The following is a 23,432-nucleotide window of genomic DNA, read 5'->3' as shown; positions in this document are numbered from 1 at the left end:
GTTCAACTGACAGTAAAGTCTTCTGATATGACTAAAACGTTTCCTGTAACCAACACAATTCTGCTTCCTTGATTATTCATCATGATGTTAACAAAAATGACACTCACAATGATTTTAGCTGGTTTTGGCACAAAACTGTAGATTCTGAGCACTTCTATGACTCCATTTTGGCTTCAAAGTTTAAATCAAATCTTTAAAGCCAAACAAATATCATGGCGTCACTATCAGGAATCAACAAGGTCATGTACACACTCTCACACACACTCACGTGAGCTCCTTCCTGTCTCATCAAAACGTGGTATTATCCAATTAAACAGGCCGTGTGAATGAATCAACTAATCAATTATGTGGAGTAAACCTAATTGTGCTGATGTGTTCCCGATGTCTGGTTGGCCAGTTGATTGTTAATTGTTTATTGGTGGCACATTAATTGACAGAAATTAGCCAGTGAATTATGGGTAATTATCGGGGGGAAATGATCGTAATCAAATGACGTGTGCTTTTCTCTGGGTTTTGAGGTTTGAGTCTGACTCAACGCTTTAGTCCTGCTTTCCCATAATGGCCGTGGTTTGATTGTTGGTGGTGTGAGCTTAATAGGGAGGATTTATGGATGGATGTCTGGACTCTGACCGGCCAGCAAAAGCGGTTTAATGTGAGCCGATTGAAAACATTAAAGATTTAATTGTTCTTTCAGAAGCTGCTGACCGGTTATATTAGTTATGTTCGGTAGGTCGTAACTTAGTCGTTGAATCATCACATTCAGAGCGTCATCATCAATTATGGCTTTTCCACACAGCTAGTGAAGAATACTCTCCGTCACAGTCAACAATCAACAATCACACCTCGCACTTATCAGCCGGGTCAATCATGATCAGCCCAAATGACTAATGGCAGTTTGTGGAATTTCTAGTCCATGATGATGATCTAGATCTCAGTCGTTTTTGACAGTAAGCATTCTAGTTTCCATAAAAACAACTGTGGCAAAACAACGCTAGAGACAGTTGTTGACATTGCCTATGACTTGCTGTCATAGTCCTGGCCTGGTGGTCAGCGCGCCCCCTCAATGCATCTGCCTGCTTAGCTTAAAGGTTTGTTTTTTAATGACGACGTCGGGGGAAATTCCTCCGAAACACAACGTCTAATTAAAAGATTGGCCTCATCTGGAAACCATCCACAAAATGTGTGTGTGGGTGTGTGTGTGGAGGAAAGGGGTTACGACCATGTCAGACAGAATATGTGGTGGATGAGATGTTTATTTACACAAGCCATATAACACACACACACACACACACACACACACACACACACACTTGTGCATTCAGTTTCATCAACAGTACTTTATAATTGCAGAGTACAAGACGTCCAGGTAGCATTCTGGTTTGACATTACATTTCAGTGCTGTCTGTCTCTCTCACACACACAATGGCATGCACACACACACATGAGCTTGCACCTATCTGACACACCAGCATGTATGGAATAGTTGCACTTAAACACAGGAAAACACAGGCACACTGAAGCTCACACCTAACACCCACAGGAAGCAGTAAGACGTCGTCGTAACATTTCGATGCGGAGCTCAGAAGTCGAACGGAGGTCATAAACTGATGTTCTCACGACACGAAAGCCATATTGTCACCGCTCTACCGTAACATACTCATACCTGACGCTCGCACATTTTCTGGCATCCTCTAAAACCACAGATAGTTTTGTTTCTGTTGCAGAACTTTCTATTTAGAGATTTATGACCAGAGATCTCACAAAACAAAACCGGTAGCTTAATTTCTTGTTTGAATGTGATTCATCTCAAGGGCAGCCATGCTGCAATAGTTAGACTCCCCCGTGGTGGTGTGTAATCTGACCCATTATGAATGTGACTTTCACCAAAAAAGTTGAGAAAACAACCGGCCCCTTTCCAGGAAACTCATCAGTCATTCTCATGTTAACGTGTTAGGTGAACTGTTTTCTGTGTTTTTTTTTTTTTGCTTGAGCTGCAGTTGATGCATGTTTGAACAATCAATGAATACATAATCGCATCATGACGTTTTCCATCTGGGCTACTTAAGTGGAAATCCTTTGTCCCACATGATTGATGGTTATCTAGAAAAGACTCACGTTGAACGAAAAAAAAATAACATTTCAAGATGTTCCCTAGTAAAACGAATGCCGTTCAAATGGCATTTCAGTTGTTAAGGCGACGGAGAAAAATAAAGGGTGCTCTTCTCATAGTTTCCGAATAACTTTTAGGCTACGTAACAGAACAAAGTACCCGGCAAGAGAAAACAAGTCCTAAAATGACAGTAAATTGACAAAGCATGGTACTTTTTAAAGGGTAGCACACCATTTAGATCAACAGCGTACAGGCTACATACTGTATAAATACTATTACATTTATGAAATGAGATTATCATCTTATTAGAGCCCGGCTGTGTTGCATTTTTTAATAATAATGAACATATCGAGAATCTGACCTGTAAAAGGTTTTTGATAAAAGGTCGCTCTCTAAAAAGTACCATCATTTGCTACAATTCTGTGCTATCATTTATATTTTTTTAAATCAGCATTGCAATTACAGCCACTTACAGATTGTGCAAGAATACTATTCATTTATATATGTAGACGTTTTCAAGTCAAAAGGTAACTACAGTCTGAACTTTTTTATAAAATGTTATATTATATGCTTTATAATGTACATGTACAAATAAATGAAGTAATATACAACCTCAACAACCGTTTTGTTATGTTTATCACTCTTCCTGAATGAAGTCTTATCACCAAAAGGTCACTTCAGGCCTTTTGCCCTTTTGACCTTTCCAGCAGGAATCTGTAGGAGCTCGAGGGTAAAGGTTAGCACAGCAGACCGGGGGCGACGAAGCACAGTGGGGATGAGATACCGTATCACATAGTTCACTTGTGTGAACACGCCTCATGTCTAGATTATATCACGGTATCCTACAGACAGATGCAACGCTTTACTTTCCCCAATAATCTGCTTCCTTTTTGTTTATCCAGGGGCCGTTTTAATAAACCGTATCCTCTCAGAGAGCTCCTAATTTAGCTTTAGATTTAGGAAGCTTCTCAGAGTGACTGTGAGCAAGAAAGGACACTTTTACCTGAGTGAGGAGGTGAGGTTCGACTCGCTCTATTCGATGTGATATTGGACAGTAAAATCAACAGGCCTAATAGAATTGAACCTCTAATCAGATGTGGTGTAATAACTTGTCTTAACTGTAAGGAAACATAAATCCTATTTTCTTTTTTGTCGTCACTTTGTGCTCAGCTACATGAATACAGACCTTGGTTTCTATTCTCTTCACCTGATATGGACTTGTTTTGACTGTTCTCTGCACAATAACATAGTAAATATAACAGTTAAAAGTAGTGTTTCACTATTGTTCGGAAAGCAGCGTTTGACTCAGCGAAATGTTGAGAGGTCAGTGTGCATTCAACGTGCGTACGCTTAGCTGAAATGCTCGGAGTGGATGGAAGCACCCAGGAAATGGCAAGAGGAGGCCACCAGCTGATGGAAGTGGTTTAAATGGACAGAAAGGGCCCTTATCTAACGGAAACACATCCATTGTGGAGATAAGAAACACCAGCACTGAACCCCTCCGCTTAAGGAAATGCAGCTATCCAACCCGCTGTCCAATAAATAGAAATATGTAATAATAAACTGTTCCGGTCATCGAGTTTCCACGGAGTGGAAATGCTCGGTGTACGTCGGGTGAGACAGTTCGAGGTTCGCCGGACACTCCTCTTTAGCCATGGACGATTTAAACACGGTGCGTCTGGAGATGGACTCGGGGGCCCGGCAAATTGAGGCCCAGCAAAAGTGCAGCACGCTGGGGGAGAGGAGGATAAAGATCCAGGGGTCGATGATGGAGTTGACGGAGATGAAGCGCAGGGCAATCAGGTCCATTTGGTGAGACTCATTGTCAGGATCTAAGGAGTTGATGTACACCCGGATCTGAGAGATGGATAGAGAGCGGAGAGGATTAGGAATAAGATGCTATCAATGACAGGCACACGGACATCCACATCCTGGTTTAATCCCACAATAAACCCTCTATAGCGATGTTATCCTGATACGTGTCACGCATGTTTAGATTGTTTATATTTAAATGTCACTGTTGAGTTAACACAAACACATACATGCAAATGCATGATAGAGAAAGTGGGACATCTCAGCAAACGGTGACCTTTTTTTGTTTGTTTCTGTTCCTGTCGGTTCAGGAAGGTAGTCATCGACCACATCCAAGGCACGGTGAGAGATAAAGATACTCTCAGGTACTGTCAGGGTGTGTTCACAGCTACCACCGCTCCCGCTTCCTCCTCTCAAACTTATTGTTGAATAATAATGAACGTAATAATGAAAACCTTCTACCTCCAATGTGCAGAAACACCCAACACAGGGTGTTTGCAGAGAACACAGTGGCGTCTTGGAGGATATTTGAATTACTCTCGCCATCATTTGTTTACTTTTCAGCAGAGCAGCGGAGGCAAACAAAGGCTATCAATCACACCTTGAACATGGGTGTGTTTAGTGGTCTGAGGAGCGTAGAATTAGTATCGCTGTCTATGACTATATTGATGCACTAATGGATCATAAAACAAACCTGAGTGCAGGATGTCTCATAATTTACAGCCACTTGATCAAATAACTATTTTTATCCTCTGGCACCAGACTGGTATTATAAAAAGCTACTACATAATTCATGCTTCATGATTTGGTCTGCAACACATAGTCACTTATTTTTATGTTACCAATATGTTAACAAAATTCCATCTAAATCTGCGAAAAAATCCATTCCTGTAGGAATCGCACTAAAATTTAAACTAAAATATGCTCCATGCCTTAGAGCAGAATAATAAAATGTACAACATGTTTTTAATCTTGGTAATTAATGCCTGCCTTGTGAAATGATAAATATGTGCAGCCGTTAACCTTCTTCCAATATTAAACCAAGTTAAAAGGTGAGAAAAAAAGGACTTCATTCCACCTCGCTCCAGTTTATTACACATACTTGTCACGTGAGTTCTTGGGCAACTCCGGCTCATAATCGCTGTATTACGAAGCCTTTGACCTTCTGGAATGGAAACTGCCGTTGAATACAGCTGAATACAGCTGTATACAGCGGCGACGCCAAGAATGAGCAGCTGATTTCATTCATTGTTTCCTGTCTGTGGTTGAAATATGGCAGCTACCGCCGCAGCGACTGGATGAGATGAAAAGCGGTACACTCCCTGATGTCCACAAGGTTGGGAACCAACACATGAATACAATCCATGGAAGCCGTGACTGGCTCACAGGTTGAGACGTTCCCGCTGCCGGTGTCTCTGGGGGTCCGAGAGGAACAATAACTTAATAATAAATATGAAGGGAAAGTGACCTTACAGCAGGTTGTCATGCTGCTACTTCATTTGCAGAATTTTCCATTGAATTTCACTCCTCCGTCTGCCTCCCGCCCACCTGTTCTCTTGAACGTCTCATACTCGTTACTCATTTTCTTCTTCGCTGACTCAGGTTCAACTTCCTTGTTGTGCCTTAAACTTGCATTCTCTCTGCTGGCCATCAGGGGGCGTCTCCTCTGGTTGTAAAAAGAACTGGTTGTATAGAAGTCTGTGAGAAAATTAGCCTTCTTCTCTCTTATTATCTCAGTAAACATTGTAAACATGAGTTTATGGTCTCAATCTCTAGTTTCAAGTCTTCTTCAATCCAGCATGGTGTTCATTTAGTCCATTATGGTGCATTTAGAGTCCAACAGACCAGAAAGCAGGGGATGCTTTAGGGGGCGGAGCTACCTGCTGACTTTAACACCTTGAATTATGCTAACTTTGCTAACAGCTGCACACCGGAATCCAGATGGATCCAGATTCATTAAGGGTGCTGCTCTGCTGCTTGTGTTGATCAGATCCACCCGTCGCTCCTCCACAGTCCAAATATGGTCACTTCCTTCACTGGTTGCAAAGATTGCATGGCCAACAATGCAGAACTTGAGGCTTTTATCACCGTAGTCCACAAAACAACAGAGGCCGTCACCATGACTACATCCACTTCTTATACACAGTCGAGGGTTCTAGTGCCTGATTTCCTTACTACGGCGGTGGTTGCGTTTGACACCAATCTCATCTTCCTGTTGCTCAGTCACACACCTCAGTGGCTGAGTTGTTGCCTTGAAGACAACGGCCACCTTCCCAGCCATCTACAAAAAACCACACTTAAGAATCTTGCTCGAGGGCCCATCGGCAGCTGTTAGTCTGACGGGTGAAAGACCTCACTAAAAAGCTCACTTCTGCACATTTTCTCCCCCGCTGCTCCCGATGCGGTTAAACAAAACCACATGAGATTGTTACGGTTGTGCCAGAAACAGAGTAGGTGAGGGTTAGTGTTGGTGTGTGTGTGTGTGTGTGTGTGGAGACAGATTCTTTTGTTTAGCCAGGATCAGTTGTGAAATGAGCCCGTTTTCTCCTCCTCTCCCGGCACCGACAGGAAGCGTGAAAAAAGTCTAGCTGTAATGAGGTTAATGGTCACGGAACGACACTCTGTGTCTCCGTCTTCATTTTCAAGAATGCTGTTTTCAACTGTAATTCTGTGTGCTGAGCATCGACGTCAGTCAGAGGTGATAATCTCTTCATCTTAACTTTGGGGGCTGTTTTTCATGAGGTTTTACCACAATGTGAGAGCAGTGTATCCACACGCGAAAATGACTTGATCTCTTTTTTGTTTTCATTTAAAGTACATATTTATATTCCACATTTGAATGCCATTCCTGTGTTCTAGTTGGATCCTTTCACTCTATCTTCCTCTGTCTGCCTCTCAGGCTACGCGTCTCCTTTTCTGTTGTCTCACATTTTAAATTCAATCACAGATAAACAAACACCAGCCTCCCAGAAGGCCCAGCAGAAAAATGTTATCTGATCCGGCTCTGCTGTCACATTGCTGGCTGGACAGTGGAGTGTTTATATAAGGCTCTTATGTGATGTATTTAATATATGTGATACATTTCCTCAGGTTTGTGTCGTTAAATATCAACTATAATAACATTGGAGATGTGCAAGATGTGTATTTCTCCAGCTGATCGATCAGAATTGAATATGTAGTTATTTTAAAATCCTTTTTTTAGATCTATTGATACCCATGCCATTATTTTGGCGAGGACAACCATCACATGGGATTTTCAGATTGTCCCATGCCTCCTCACCACAATAGGATGTGGAAATAAAAGCCAATAACATCTGAATTATTAACAAAGAGGTGATTGTGCCTCCTTTTCAAGGACCCTGGAAAGGCGTCATAAGGCTGCTTGTGGGTTTAGGTGCTAATTTGCAGAAAGAGATTTTAATCCTATAATCTGTGATACAGACCGTGCCCACTAAGTACAACGTTTAAATAGCTTTAGTAGGCTTAAAGTATTTTGTAGTGTCAAAATATACTTCATTTATGGTGTGAGTTTGTGATGTTGTGGATGCTGTTATGTTAAGTGTGGTGCAGAAGCTGAGATGCAACTGTGCTCCAGGTCGCATTTTCGTTAGTGCTCTTTGTTAAAGGGCACAGCATCATATACTGCTGGCAAAGTTTTAACCTTTTGAAATCCGAAGATTGACCGCAGATTGCCAGGAGTCGCACTCGACAAAATGGCTCATCAGTGGATGACGACTAAATCAACTTGCCGAGTAATCAACTTTCCTCGGCCATGAAAAAAAACCCATATTAGAATGATTTCCCCTTTCCCTTTCCGGCTGTTTGCAACCAGGACGTCTGAAAAGGTTGCTGGTTTATAATTACATCATCTGAGACAAACCATTATGTGCTTATTGTGTTCTCTGTTCAGATTGCTTCCTGATCAAATCTTTGGATTTGAATTTTAAAGGCCATTTACAGATATGCAGCGTATGTGAAGTCACTCGTTCCATGCTAACTGATTGACTGATTCCAGTCATAAGCGTGTGAGAAAAATACAGAATAGATATATCAGCGTTTCTAATCTCGTTCCTCTATTGACTTCACAGTAGAAATAATAAAAATGGTGATTAATATTTTCCTTTAAACTCAATGATGTGGGGGGAAAAGGTCAAGGTAATCTGATTGTTTGATCAAAACCCCATCATTTCTATAAAATATAATATTGTTCATCTTGAGGATTATTTGTTAGAAGTTATCCAAGAATTCAAAACAAGGCGATATTAAACGACCCCTGTTTATTTGACGTGGCGACCCTGTGCATCAATGTCAGTCAGCAGTCCCACGAGAACTGCTGACTCATCATTTTCTGCTTTGACTGGTATTGACTAACTGACCTAATCATCTGATACATGCGTTTTAAGAGAGTGGATTTGCCGTCTGCAGTAAAAGCATGCGTGTGTGCTGTCCTCTCACCACCAGGGGCAGCGTGCAGATGATGAAGATGATGGTCATGAAGACCAGCAGGATGAGATGCTCCACCTCCTCAGCCATGGACATCGCCCTGCGGTCGCTGCCGGATCTCGCGGTCGAGACCATCGAGCCGCAGTTCCTCCTCCTCCGCCGGTACATCCTGAACAGCTGGTACACCACGAACCCGTTGCACGCCACGATGTTCAGCACCAGCACTAGCATGAGGGTGGCGTACAGGTTGGCGTAGACCCGGTCCTCCCTTCCCTTAGGGTTCATGTCAATGAAGCACCACGTTCCAGGGCAGTATTGTACATATTTACCGAACCCCGCGAAGGGGAGCAGACAGAATAACGTACATAACAGAAACACCACGGGGATTGCGATGTAGGCACACTTCTTGGTGACGTGCCGGCTGTACAGGTAGGGGTACCCGATGGCGAAGCACCGCTCTAGAGCCATAGAGAAGAGGAGCGACATGGTGGCCAGGCTGAAGAAGGTCATGCTGACGCCAAAGTACGCGCACACGCTGTGGGATTCGGACGACATCCCCACCAAGGTCATGTTGTGCGAATACGACAGCTGCACCAGCGGGCTGACCAGGCAAGTCCCCGCCAGGTCGGTGAGCACCAGCGCCGTGATCAGCACCTGGAACAGCGAGCAGTGCCACTTGTCCCCGGCCCTCGTGTTCCGGCGCCGCCGGATCTCCAGGATCAGCAGGGCGGCCACGTTGCCGAAGATGCCCGCGGCGAACATGATGGCGCTGATCAGCGGGCTCTTGGTGGAGTCGATGTAGAGCTTGCTGTGGCAGATGTCCAAGTCATTTGCGACCGCCATGGCTGATTTAAGAAGGGAAGACGTGCTTTGAGTCAAAAACGTATCCTTAAGAAGTTGTCGGGAGCCATCCTAAACAGACAGGGAGAAGAAACAGATGAATATAGAGCTATTTTGCTGCATAAAATAGCAACATTTACTTCCTATTGCTTGGCCCGGGGAGCTGCTGCATCATTTATCAAGGATGATATCTCATCTTACTCTTGTTTTGACTCCATGTCAACAGTGTCCGCTGTCCACACCACTCTAGTGCTGCATTTGCACAACTTTGTCTAACTTATCTGATCCCACGCATACACAAACAAAAGGGAGAGCATCTTCTTCCTCTCGTAGAGCAGGAAAAAAAGGGCATTTTGCATTTGCTGAACAAAATCCCCGGGCTTGAACTCTAGTTCAGTGCTCTTTGGAGTTGTGAAAGCCGGCGTCCTTCCTCTTCTATGAAGATATGACAGTTTCTAAAGCCGCGGTTCACACAGGATTTTCTGCAGTTCTGCTTATTTGGAAGATGTGGGTGTGTGCTCTGTAGCTTATTGGCACACATACTGTTTCACATCTCATCCATTCCACTCGTGTACATGTGTGACTCACCTACGTACTCCGTTCCACTCCGGTGATGCCTGCTTCGAGTTTGGGGCCCCAAAAAGACACCAACACGTGTGGAAGTGTTCCCCAAACACAAAGGAGAGCTCCTCCAGATGTGTCCAGGTGTTGCGTTCGCGGACGGCCGGCAGCGCGTTGTAGAAAGTGCGAGTGAAGTCACTTTGCATGAATCGAGGGTGGGAGACAACAGGCGAGGTTGTACGAGTTGTATTTTATTCCGAGATAAACGGGGTCGTCCGCGTGAGAAAAGAGCGCGAGGCGTCACGTCCGCGCGCTGAAACGCCTCCAAAGTAAAGTTCTCACCTGTTTGACAACTTGCGTGTCCGCGCGGGAGGCGAAAGTAGCCCGTTCGACTTGGAACGCCGCTGCCGGGGAGAGCGCGAGGTGCGGAGAGGGCGAGGCGCGCGGCACTGTGGCGAGGTCTGGATGAATGGACCCGGGGTACAGCGAACGATGCGGTGACGTCACACGGTACACCCACCGCGCGCGCACACACAGGCTGGAGCTATAGCTGAAAGGCTACAAGCATCACCCTCAGCTGCTACATAAAGTTTTAAATAAACAACAGGTATCAGTAAATTTATTTTACTTACCTATTTATTTTCATTTTTATTATTATAATTATAAAAAATTATATTTTGGGAATATGTGTTGGTGGACAAATTAGTCTTTCTTACTTGAAGTAAAGTACATTTCGTGAAATTAATTTACATTTACATTTAGGGCATTTAGCAGACTTACAATAAGCTACAAAAAACCCTCATGTGCATTAAAATGTTATTCTAATTGCTCTATTTCCCCCCATTTTCAAAGCAGGATAAATTGCCCAACAGCATCCTAACATTTTAGGCCGCGATGGATGCTGAAAGCCCGTGAGTGCTTTTTCAGACCCATTAACGGGTCCTTAATTGCGATATACCGCCATTATGCCATATCTGCTTCCTCTCTGCAGAATGACCTCAGACGTTTGAAAGTTGCTCAAACTTCAGCGGGTGAACTCTTGGATGTATGGCCACACGGTGATTCACGTACAGTACACAGGACTGAAGCGTATTTTTAGTTTCCTGACAGCATGTGTTTCTCCTTCCTGCCTCTTTTTATCTTCTCTCCCTCCCTTTGTTTCCTCAGCCTCTCTGCTTTTACCCTTGCTCTATATTTGGTCCTCACCTTGTCCTCTGCCCTCGCTGCAAAATACCATTCCTTTCCCATGCCTTACTTTGATCTCCTTTCCTTTACTGTATTTCATTTTCTGTCGTTTCCCTTACCTGTTTTCCTTTTCTTTTCTTTCCTGTCTTTCCTCTATTTTCGCTTCCTTTCCCTCCCTTTCCTTTTATTTCTTTACCTTTTGTTTTCCTTCCTATTTCTTCCCTTTCCTCTCTCACTTCCCTTTCTTTGTATGTCTTGTATTTTCCTCTATTTTCTGTACTTTTCCCTTTTAAATTCCTTTTAATTCCATTCCTCTCACTTGCCTCCCCTTCATTTTCATCCATTTCTTGTCTTCATTTCCTTACCTTTTAATTTACTTTCTTCTTTTATTCTACGTCATATTATTGTTATTTTGTAATGCCAGAGCAACTGTTTCCATGGTTTTCATCCAAGGATTTTATTGTTTTTAAAGCACTATTGCGACATATTTTATTTCCACTTGGTAGTGGAATTAGTAGTCAGTCCATAAAAACGAAACTATGAACTCTGCTAAGAATCCAGATTTTTTTAGAAACCTCCTGATCCACCCGTGAGGCGACATCTTTCTCTGTTTAGAAGCACTTCAATTATTCATCAGAGTTTTAATCCACACATCGTATGGCCTGCTCTGCTGGTAAACAGCCTTTTGTTGAGAGCTTTGCATCAGACAAAGTGCTGACAAGTGCTGTATGTATTGTTAGTGTCACTCTACTGTCTGCCTCTCTCTCTCTCTCACACACACACACACACACACACATTCAGAATCCCACAGCGAGGCTTCATTTCTCCTCCCTCCATCAAAATCCATTGGTGTGTGTGTGTGTGTGTGTCCAGTCTGCTAATGCTTGTTTGAATTATTGATGAGTTCATCGATTGAGATAAATATTTGATGTCGGCGGCCTGTAATTACACACGGAAATGCAGGAAAACGTGGTCAGATTAGACGGCAATGAGTGAACTTTAGTCATCGTTCACATTAGTTTGAGTGAAATATGATCAATTGTGTATTTCCTGTGCTGCAGTTCGTTGAGAGCGCCTAATCCAAATGCAAACGTGTGATCAGATGACACAATTGTAATGTGACAGGCTATAAAAGACAAGAGTCAAACATACATTATAGTTTACACCGACTAAAAGCACAGTGAGGTCTGGGTGCTGATCTGAGCCTGGCCTTTGCTGCCACCTGTAGGTTGCTCTGGATAAATACAAGAAAGCTGCAATTGTAGTAGCAACAGTAAAAGCAGCAGCAATAGTTGTAGTAGTTGTTGAAGTAGTGGTAGTAGTAGCAGAAGTTGCAGTACTAACAGTAGTAGTAGACACAATAGTAGTAGTAGCACCAGCTGCAGTACTACTACCTCACCACACGTTATTCATGCTGATAATTATTATTAATATCAATAATAATTTGAATTATTAGGTAATTTAGGGTGCTTCTGCTTATCAGTAGACAGACTTTACTGCATACACACAAGTTAGATCATTTAAAAAATAGAATAAATGTGAATATGAGAGAATAAATAGTAATAAAGTTATTCGAATAATAATAAAACAATAAATAAATAAATGAATCAAAAGTATGAGGCTCAGTGTAGCTCTTTTTTCTTTTGGGATGATTGAATGATAGGAATAATAACATACTAGTCGATTTTTTTATTTTTTTATTTCATGAATTGAGCTCTAGTCTCAAATCCAAGTTGCTGGAGTACATTGTACCTGCTCTATACTGCCATATGCTGTTGCAGACACTAGGCGGCGCACAAGGCTAAATTTTTTTAAGGTTGCATTCATGCCCTGTATGAAAAGATAGTTACACTAACACAGAAACAACTTCAATACAATCATAATTGAGAGATTAATCGAAGAGCAGCAAACAATTTTTAAAAATGTTGGAAATCCCAAATGAATAGGCGCTAATAATAATAATAATAGTAATAATAATAATAAATAACCATTACATTTAAACACGTTTTGCAGATATCAATCTTGAGGGATTATATTATCATTTAGATTGTGTATTGTTTTAGGTGGGTGTTTCCACTTCTATCGTGTGTGTGTGTGTGTGTGTGTGTGTGTGTGTGTGTGTGTGTGTGTGTGTGTGTGTGTGTGTGTGTGTGTGTGTGTGTGTGTCTAAATTACACAATGTCTCTGCTTCATTGTTGTGAAACAGATAGAGTTACATCCGGATTAAAAAACGCTCTATTTGTCTTCAGTCTAATCCGAGCCAGATGTTGCCTCCAGCGCCGGTCCCGCTGTCACTCAACCCGCCTCCGACCAATCACAGCGGGCCCAAGCTCCGCCCCCCTCCCCTCTCTCCCCGCGGAGCGTCGGGGGCTCGCTGGACAGGAGGAGGAGGAGAGTTCCCCGTCTTTCTGCTGCCCTCTCCGAGTCCCATCTGTTGCTCTCTCCTTTCGGCTCCCAGCTGCTCACTCGGCCCCCCAGCTCCACGATGGAGAGAGGCCGGATCCTGGCTGCGTGTCTGCTGTGCTGGAGCTGCGGCGCGGTCGCGGCCATCCGGCGCGCTGACATGTTCCCGTACGGCACTCTGAGCGGAGACTTGGTCCTGGCGGAGGGCGACGACGAGACCTCCAGGGTGCTGCCTCTGCCCAGACCCTTGTACTTCTACGACTCCCTCTTCTCCCAGCTCTACGTGAGTACGCGTCATGCACACGCGCGTGCACGTGATGTGTGCGGCGTTTTATTGTGGTGTCAAATGGAGCGATTTATTTAACATGTGTGATTCATCGGAGTGGCGTTTTATGTGGGTTTCATCTGGAAGATAAATATATCGGTTAAATAGCAGCTGATACTCCGTAACAAGTAAAGTAAAGTTAAAAAAAGTGATGGAAAGTAACTTCTCAAGTACTTTGCAGATTAAAATCGCTAAAAATATTATCAACTAATAAATGATGATGACATATTAGAGGTTAAATCAGCCTTAGGTTTTCCATGATCTTGTATGATCTTGAACAGGAAGTTGAATGAATCACATATGTAGTTCTAATACAATAATATAGTACAAAAGTACCAGTACTTTGCTTCATCCCGTTGGTTAAATATTCACCAACGCGGGTATAAACCGCTAAGAGTGTGTTTAATGCTCTATTACACATCAAGTAGGTCACAGTTGTGTGGTTTGACTGTTTGGAGCGCACAATCAGGGATCCAGCTCCGAGGTCCTTGAGGAGGTTCCAGTGGTTTATGAGGGGGATCCAGGGCTTCATTATGTGGATCCATGAGGGGATTCTAACAGTTCCCAGAGCTCCCAGTGTTTTATGAGGCGATGCGGGTTCATTAGCCGGGTCCGTGGGTTCAGATATTTCATTATGAATCGGCGTCTTGTCTGCGTCTCCAGGTGGCTACCAACGGGATCATATCAGCCCAGGACCTGCCGATGGAGAAGCAGTACGTCGATGACGGCTTCCCCACGGACTTCCCCGTGGTGGCGCCGTTCCTCGCCGACATCGACACCAGCGGAGGGCGAGGACAGATCTACTACCGGGTGACGGAGACGCCCAGTGTTCTCAACAGAGTGGCCCAGGTCTGTCAGACTTTTGGTGTCTTGGAAAAGGTTAAATGTAGAGATGAATGCCACTTAACTACAGATCTTCCTTTTTCCAGTTCATCCATTAGTTCAATCCATTGTACACTCCATCTTTCCTTTTTGTCCCCCCCCACCCGCCGCCATTCATTCATTCATTCATCTGCTCGCCCAGGAAGTACATCGAGGGTTCCCAGATGCAAAGTTCACTCCCACACATGCCGTGGTTGCAACGTGGGAGAACGTCGCGGCGTACGAAGAACAAACCCGGACCACAGGACCTTCACACAAGGTAAGATGGAAAATTGTGATGTGAAATTATTTCAATTCCACGATATTATCCAGATAATCATCAAAATATGCTGAAAATGGCATTTTCAAGTCACAATATTTCCTATAATCCCAATAATGAGCTTATTGTGAGTGTTTTTGATCCGGGATAACATCATACATCATCCCATCTGTCATCTGTTTATTGATTTAAGACTGAATGAGCTCATTTTATCATCATTAAAGTGTGTTTTAGCTCACAATCCCAAATTCCTGGAGGATGTGCATCACTTATAATCAGCCTTGGGTGTGGGGGGGTCTATTTGTCATTCCCCTTCCCCTCCTAATCTGCCTCTTAACCCTTTCAAGAGGTCAAAGGTCATCTTTAAAGGTCATCAAAGTGCCCCTCCCGACTCGTTATCCCGTCACACGCAGGTAGACACAAACATGCCTCGACCGTTGAAGCTCACATGCTCTGGTGGACTTCCACTTAACTTTACCATTAAAATACTCCTCTAGTAAACGTGTTGGCACCAAATTTAATTTTTAATTCCTTTAAAAGGAGTCTTTAAAGGCGTAAAGTGTTTTTCGACCACTGACATGCACCTGCCCCTTTCACCATCTTTGGCTCACGTCCCCACCTTCTTTCAGCTCTCCCGCGGCCCCCTGGGTAGGCACGCCTCCCAGTTTGAGCACTTTAATTTACACATCCGTAATCTTCCACTTATTGTCCTGGAAAGAAGCGTGTCATTTGGCGCTAATTATAGGGGACATCCTTGAAATAACAGCTCTATTCAAACCCAAGTCAATTTCCATTCATTATTCACATAATTCTCCAGATTCCTCAAGTATATATGTATGAAGGTGCTTAACGACTGGATCCTACACTTCCCATAATGCAGTTCAAAAGCATCTTGCATTGGACCCTCGCTGCCCCCTAAATGCACACATCCTTCTAACTCTGCACGTTCTACATTTCTATAGCTCGCCTTGTAAACGAAAGCGTCATCTCGAGGCTTTTGTTTGAGTTCGTCTTTGGGAAAGTCTCCAAGTAAAGCCCGGGCCGACTGAACTTATCGATCAAACAAACAGTGCTTTGTTGTTCTGAGTTTGTAGCATGTGGGAGGGAGGGATGAAAGGAGAGGGGAAAAAACCCCAGGAGATCTCTGCGTCTCTCCCTCCCTCTCATCTGTTTGTCCTTTCTCTTGACTCTCCTGGTCTGGTTTCTTTTATGCCTCCTCCTTTCTTCCTGATTGATCAAAAGCAAAACATTCAAATTGCCTTATTAGCCTCTCGCGACGCTCCTCCATACCGAGGGCTCATCTTGATTGCCAAACGGACAAATGAGTGAAGTGTCCAATGGCGGTGAAATGCTGATTAGAGGCTGGTGTCCTCCTCTGAACGTGCTAAGAGAGTCTTGTTGTCAGATCGGAGCGGTCTGGCTCTGGGATTTGCTCCAGTGGGTCTCCCTTCGGACTGATAGCATCTTCCTTTGAAGTGATTAGCCAGGGGTGCTGGGTGGGGTGCGTCGGGGGTGGAGCGGCATGTGTGTGTGAACTGATTAACCTGAGGTGTGTGTGTGTGTGTGTCGGGGTGACGGCACGGCGGGGGAGGAACACCGCGTGGCGTTCGGGGCTCGGATATGGAGATGAGAGGAGCCCGCGAGGGGAAGAAAAAACAGGAAAACACACCAGAGAGTTCACATCCCCGAAGAAGTGGGGTCGTGTTTTCCATGAAATGAGTCTTAAAGAGGCTATTACCGTAATTGGAAAGTAATTTGCTCCTCTTGAAACCTATAACACACGCTCCGTTGTGGACGACTAATGACCAGAGCCATTTACGCAGACAATCTGGCCCTCTCCGTGTCGACAAAGGCTTCACTTTGAGCAGCATATTGCTAATCCTTCTTCACACCTGTCATGTTAGCGGATGCTGTTCCACGGTTCGTCTCCCGTGAATTATTCTCAGCAGCAGGAATCAACTTCCTGTCTGTATTTCGTCTAGCTTGTAGGGAGGGAGGACACACTATTGCACATTGAACCTTTCCTGAAAGCATTCTTGTATATAAGCAGCCCTATGAGCTGATGTTTGTGCCAAAAAAGGCCGGTTGTGTAGGTTGAACAGCATATTAGGAGACTGAATGCATGAATAAGTGCACTGCTCTGTTGGATCTTTGCTTTTCTTCCTATGGCCTCCTCTTCTTTTCTGCAGCACAATAGGAACTATTGTTTCTTTTAGTGTTGTTTGTTGTTTCTGGGGGGAGGGGGCTTGCAGTGACACCGGGTGCATCACTTGGAATATGCTCATCCTTGTTCAAAGCTCTGAATTTCAGCTTTCATACGGTTTAAGCACAGACTTGAGGCGGCTTTTTGGATTTTGACGGCTACTAATTACTAGTACATGATGGTTTGTAGCTGCGGGATGAGGATGTTCATGTTCACAAACCGGTCAGGATCTAAGAAAAGCAGCCGGTTTTAACCGACATGTGTCCTCGACGTTGATCACAGAGCGTTGGTAAAACCCCGACGTCGTGCAATTTCCTCGAGCTTAAGGAGAGCAGGGAATCCTTTTGAGTCGAGCTGAAGTCATAACAGGAAAGCCAATCGGAAGGTCGGAGCGGCGATTTTCATATGACAACAGTGGAATACTGACTGGACTGTTCCTGGCCACAAGCCTGGTGTGTGTGTGTGTGTGTGTGTGTGTGTGTGTGTGTGTGTGCGCCAGTTCCCACGCTGTAGGCAGTTCCGTTTGTAGCACTCTGGCGAGGCTGGCAACTGGCCTGCAGCTGCTCTCCTTCTCTTTTTGCCTGTTTGCAGCTGTCCGAAGCAAACAGGCAACCAACAAACAAGTGCAGTGCGTTCAGCCTCAATGTCTCTCCGTCTCTCTCCTTTCCTCTGGCTGTCCCAGCCCAAGCCAAGCGGTCTCCCGCACCAGATGATGAAACCGTGATTCAGAACATTTGTTACAGAGTCACTTATTTGAAACGCAGGCAAGATGGGAAATCCATTAAACGGTCTTTGGTCAAGCCGAGTAGACTAAACTAAATTAAGACGTGGACGTAGTCATGGTGACGTCACCCGTTGGTTTGTGCGCTGCGGTTTTGAAGCCTTTTTGCAACCAGTGAAAAGAAGTGACCATATTTGGGCTGTGGAGGAGCGACGGGTGGATAAAGTGGCTGGGCGGCACCCTTGGTTTTGTAGATAGTTTATTTTTATTCTATCATTTAATCATTTTTCGAGTTAAAGTTTTTGAATAATCATCTTGAGCCTTTCAGCTTTAAGTTTTTTTAAATATACATTGAAATAAAACATTTTTAATATTAAATATTTAAAAACCTCTACATTAGGCCTGTTCGATTAATCGATTTTAAATCGTAATCGCGATTATGTAGTTAGGACGATGTTAAAAACGTGAAAATCGATACATGTGAAAGTGAGGTTTTTCTCTTAATCCCAAAGGGATTGTTTGTTTTTTTTGTTTACAAGAGCTCGACAAGAAGATAACATGGAGCAAAGCCAGATGGCAAAAGTTCATTAATTGTTCTTTATATTAATCCCTTTAGTGATTTTTTGTTTAATAAGAGCAAGGTTTGCACTCAAATCCCAATGGGGAAATTATTTGCAAAATGTTCAATAAAAAACAGCATATTTGAAATAATTTCGTCATAATTTTGTCATTTCCCAAAGTAATCGTAATCGAAAATAGGATTTTGAGAGAAGAAAATCAGGATTTTATTTTTGGGCAAAATCGAACAGCCCTCCTCTACATCACATAATGCACAGTAGAGATCATTTTTCATGATATCCTAGTTCTGATAGTAATAAAGTTGAAATTTGTGGGTTTTTTTTGCTGATTCTTGAGTGAGATGAGACGTTCAAAATGAAAATGTGAAAATTGACTTTGCTCGTTGGAATCTCGTTTCTGAATAAATATAGTGTTTTGTTGCCCCACAGCTGTCTGGATGTGCTTTGTGTATATTCAGTGAAGCTGGTGGGGGTCTCCAGACTCTCAGACCCCCACCGTGAATGACTAAACCCAGCAGACGGATGATGTTACCTTGAAGGACGACCCAGACAACAAACATTTGTTGTCCCGGAGACAATTAGCGTCTGTGCGTGTGTCTGGTCAATGTTAGGGGTGTGAAGACACGCACTTAAAAAAAAGAAGAAAAAAAAAAAGGTGTGACAAAATGCCTGCAGGTTGGATGGCGGGGGGTTGCCAGAGCGCACACACACACACACACACACACTCATACTGAGCTCCACGCTGTCTCAAAGTCTTTGATGTGTGTTGGCTGCTATTTGTTGTCTTCCAGCTGTGAGTGTGTAAAGCACACCAGCACTACTTCACACACAGACAGACAAATGACCACACAGACAGAGTCTAGTTATATAGTTAGTATACTTATAGAATAGTTTGACATTCGGGGGAAATGTGCTTATTTCCATTCTTGCCAAGAGGAAGATGAGAGCGTTGACCATGTGTGTAAACTCAATATTGAGCTAGAGCCAGATTCTTAATTCCTGTGCAAACATGGGAATAGTATTGACCCAGGTGGTTGTGAAGAGTGAAGCCAATGCTGAAGTGCCTGTGGATTTCTCACTTGATGTATTATCTCATTTAACATTGTAAACACAAGATTATGGTCTCGATCTCTAGTTTCAAGTCTTCTTCAATCCAGCATGATGTTAATTTAGTAAATTATGATCCATCCAAATATGGTCACTTCCTTTCACTGGTTGCAAAAATCCCAACGTGGCGACAAACTGGAGGCTTGAAAATGATTTCTCATACAACCGTCGTCAAGAATACAAATGTGCATATTTCCCCCCAGAATAAACCATCCCTTTAATGGGTTTGAACTTGAAGACGGCGTTCATACTGCTTTCCAGAAGCATCTGTATCTAATCATGGAATTCTTTGTGCACGTCTTTCGGAAGGCGTTTCCATCTACCTGTTTTATGCACTAAGAAAAGCTAAATATCGCAATTCTTGATCTGCTTTACTGCAGAGGAAAAGGAAAACCCAATGGTCGTTGAGCTATTTCAGTCTGGATTAATGTGTTGGCCAACTGTGACATTTCCATCCATATAGAGGCACTAAAATCAGGACCGCATGATATGTGTGGGAAATAAATTCCCCGAAGGAATCTCACAGAAATGCTCTGAAAAGACTTTAATGGAAACACGCTGACTCATATGTTCTCTTGTTGACTCGACTTTTCATAACTGTTTGGATCTTTCTCCCACTGTAAACCAGACCTATAGCCTCCCCCTCAGCAAAATACAGACACTGAGAAAGGATATGAAGAAGAAGCAGATCCACTCTTGTAGCTCCCCCAGCCTCTTCTCCTCCCAAAGACAGAAAAAAGGAAAAGAAAGACCCCCTCCTTAGTAATTACACAGAGCCCGGAGGCTACCAAGTCCTCCCCGCCCGCAAACAACAAGATAGCTTAAAGATGTTGATGTAAACAATTAGGAACACACACATACATTCACATGAGAGAGATATAGGCGGAGGGACATCTGTGTGTGTGTGTGTGTGTGTGTGTGTGTGTGTGTGTGTGTGTGTGTGTGTGTGTGTGTGTGTGTGTGTGTGTGTGATTGTAACAGCGTCTGGTTCGCATGTTGTAACATCGTGAAAGATGCCCAGACACACAGGAAGACAGCTGTGGAGATCAACATCTGGGCTGGGGGTTGAGAGACCGAGGTGTGTGTGTGTGTGTGTGTGTGTGTGTGTGTGTACATGTCTCGGCCTGTGTGTGTGTGTGTGTGCGCTTATATACAGATAATCTGATTGTGTCCCAAAGGAAAACAACATGGGATCACTCACAGTCTTTCCCCTCATTCACCAAATGTGTGTTTTTTCAACTGTGGTTTTTGGGAGGCGGCGTGGGCCGGACGCCACCACGCACACGTAGGAAAGAAGTTCCTCCACTCGGCCGTTTAAAGAGGAAGTTCTGGTAGAAAAAATAGTTTTCTTTATCTGCTGAATTCTAATTAGTTCAAAGTAGAAGTGCAGACGATAATTAGCGGCGGTCGAAGGAAGGGTGAGAAGTTACAACACGAATCCCAGGAGAGGAAGAGGGGGAGACAGAGGGGGGGGGGGGGGGGGAGGTCTGAGGAGAGGTGTGAAGTTTAAATAGTTCTCCCTGAGTGTGAGAATAATTTGAGGCTGGTACGCACAGGTGGGGAGCTCATCCTCATCCCACGCCGGCAGAGCAGAAAATGATAATTAGACACCATCTTGATCACCAGTAAGCTGCTCTACTTTCCACCATTAGTGGCCGAAAATAAAACAGCTTTTACATACGATGGAGTTTCTTGAAATAAACTACGAGGAAATGATGAGTGAAACTTGCATTCTCTCTGCTGGCCATCAGGGGGCGACTCCTCTGCTTAGAAAGAAGTCTGAATGACCACCTCGTCTCTCTCTTCAGGTCAATACGTTCCAGGCTGTGATCGGTTACGATGAGACCGATTCCTATGTCCTCTTCCTCTACCCTGAAGGTGGACTGAACTTCTTTGGGACGCGCCCCAAGGTAAACGGATATTTAACCACTGCATTATTGTACCAACTGATGTTAATGCCACAGCTAATTATTTGACTTGTTTCTGTTTCTAGGAGTCTTACAATGTCGAGATCGAGCTTCCTGCTCGAGTCGGCTTCAGCAGAGGAGAAATCACATATCTGATCTTCTCCCGAACCGAGGGACCTCACTACAGCGTCACCAGCGACAACCAGAGCTTTAAAAACCTCTACCAGTAAGAAGAACGAGATTAACACTAGCTTTGTTTGGCCAGAGAATACACAACTGAATGGTTTCCTGCTTTCTTTAGGGTTGGTAATACTGGGATTCCAGGTGTTTGGCTTTTCCACACCGGGAACCGTTACTCTTTCGACAACATAGTTCCTGCATCCACTGGTGGCCTCCTCGTTACGCCACCAACTGGAGGACACGGCCTCTCTCTGGTAAATTTTTAATCAATTTCAAGTACAGTCAACGGTCGCAGGGAACTCCTCTGATCCCCCCGTGGTTTCTGCTCCTAGGACACCACCACCCCCGAGTACGGCGAGTTCGAGGAATACCCCGACAACACGTTTGACCCCGATAACCAGGAGGTGGAAGACGATTACCCTCTGACGGGCGGCGACCCTGAATTCCAGCCAGCCTCTGCTCGCGGCGACCACTCACAGTCCCTTCACCCGAGTCCTGATGTGCCCTCATCCCCTCCAGAGGATTCTGGCCATCGGGGGTCGTACGGCAGAGAAGATGTGCCATTGACCTCTGAACCCCGGTACAATTCGGAGCCAGCAGAGAGGCAGTATGCTCCCTCTTATCCTGCAGAAAGACAACCAGAAAGAGATGCTCAGCAGAATCAGGACCAGCAACCACAGGTAATAATCCTATTTATTTAGATAGCATCCTTCATCCAGAGGGAGTTGGAAGGAAGAGTTATGGTTAGATGAAGGCAATGTGAAATAAATATGTTTTAAATTCTTGTTTAAAGATGTTCACAGCAGTTTTGGTTCGGGATTTCCATTTTTTTAAATCAAAAACACCTGAGCTGCAAACAATGCAAAGCCACAAGACTGTATTTAAGCGTGGAGTTGATTTGATTTCTCCTGCGGACGGCAGCACAATCCTCCATAAACCTCACTCATTGTAGTGGAGGAATTTAAACTGTCAGACTTTTGCAAGAACGATTTAAAAATCGCCTTTTTTGTAAATTCTGCGGTTCTGATGGAACGCTCTTTTGGAGACAGTATGCCGGTATCAACAATGCGCTGGCTAAACTGCTGCAATCATTATACCCTATACAATATGTAAAGCATGCGTAGATCATAGCTGTCTGGTTTACAGCATCTGGAGGGAGTTAGAAGGTTTGGGCTCGGCTCTGGAAGACAGCAGGATAAACATATTTGCAGTTAAACGTGGCCTGTTCCCCCTGTAGGTTCCTCTGGAGGTGGTGGACCTCTACCCCCCTCACAGGAACGAACCACCGCTGTCCCCTGGAGGCCACGTGGTCAGCGTAGATGAAGAAGACCTGGATATTGAAACTGGGGGTAAGAGACAAAACCATATGAATATGGATATATATATATATATATATATATATATATATATATGAGGTCTGCTGGAGTTATGAGACTTTGAGGAACAGGAGGGTAACGTTACCTTGCCCTCCGCCGCGGAGCTGCTCAGCAGCTGGCAGTACAATACTGCCGTTGTGCTGGGCAGCTCCAGGTGTGTGTGTGTGTGTGTGTGTGTGTGTGTGTCCAACACTCCCTCCCCTGCAACGTCTCCCACAGACTTTTGCCATAAACAAGAATGTGTTCTCAGTCAACTCGCCTGGTTACATAAGAGTCTAATCTTATTAAGTCATTGAACTCGGTCCGGAGTGATGAAATGCAGTTTTTCTAAGAAGATGCAAAGAAATATGTCAACAGATTGTGTTTTCCAGAAATGAATTACAGTATTCTTTTGGCATATATTGTTAAATAAGTGAACAATATGAGGATGTGATGTGAAAAAAGTTAAAAAGGCTTTTTTCATATAGATTTTAAAGGATGTTTGTCTCATTTGGGAGGCCTTCAAGGCCCCTCCGAAGGATGCGGCCTCTGAGTTGTGAC

At 44.0% G+C, this 23,432-nt stretch overlaps 2 protein-coding genes across 10 annotated transcripts in view; one reads left to right on the top strand and one right to left on the bottom strand.

The window, feature by feature from the left end:
- Positions 1-1,959: 1,959 nt before the first annotated feature.
- Positions 1,960-11,439, bottom strand: ptger2a (prostaglandin E receptor 2a (subtype EP2)). The gene is made up of 3 exons (XM_084003965.1): positions 9,794-11,439; positions 8,378-9,277; positions 1,960-3,967 (listed from the first exon to the last, which is right to left on the bottom strand). Exons 2-3 carry the CDS (start codon positions 9,206-9,208, stop codon positions 3,683-3,685), a joined length of 1,116 nt encoding a protein of 371 aa, XP_083860091.1. The 5' UTR covers positions 9,209-9,277; positions 9,794-11,439; the 3' UTR covers positions 1,960-3,682.
- A 1,778-nt stretch (positions 11,440-13,217) lies between these two features.
- nid2a (nidogen 2a (osteonidogen)) overlaps positions 13,218-23,432 on the top strand; it is a 28,985-nt gene continuing 18,770 nt past the window's right edge. For 2 of the 9 annotated variants that reach the window (XM_084003960.1, XM_084003963.1), the window contains exons 1-8: positions 13,220-13,637; positions 14,343-14,528; positions 14,704-14,820; positions 21,238-21,339; positions 21,423-21,562; positions 21,638-21,770; positions 21,849-22,196; positions 22,754-22,865. In XM_084003960.1, the coding sequence (XP_083860086.1) occupies positions 13,437-13,637; positions 14,343-14,528; positions 14,704-14,820; positions 21,238-21,339; positions 21,423-21,562; positions 21,638-21,770; positions 21,849-22,196; positions 22,754-22,865 (1,339 nt within the window). In that variant the 5' untranslated portion in view covers positions 13,220-13,436. Of the gene's footprint in view, positions 13,638-14,342; positions 14,529-14,703; positions 14,821-21,237; positions 21,340-21,422; positions 21,563-21,637; positions 21,771-21,848; positions 22,197-22,753; positions 22,866-23,432 lie in introns of all 9 variants that reach the window. The other 7 variants (XM_084003964.1, XM_084003958.1, XM_084003962.1 and 4 more) reach the window with 5 other exon arrangements.

Source organism: Eutrigla gurnardus, assembly GCF_963514095.1.
Source record: "Eutrigla gurnardus genome assembly, chromosome: 24".
Classification (NCBI taxonomy): Eukaryota; Metazoa; Chordata; class Actinopteri; order Perciformes; family Triglidae; genus Eutrigla; species Eutrigla gurnardus.
This window is presented reverse-complemented; position numbering and strand designations above follow the sequence as displayed.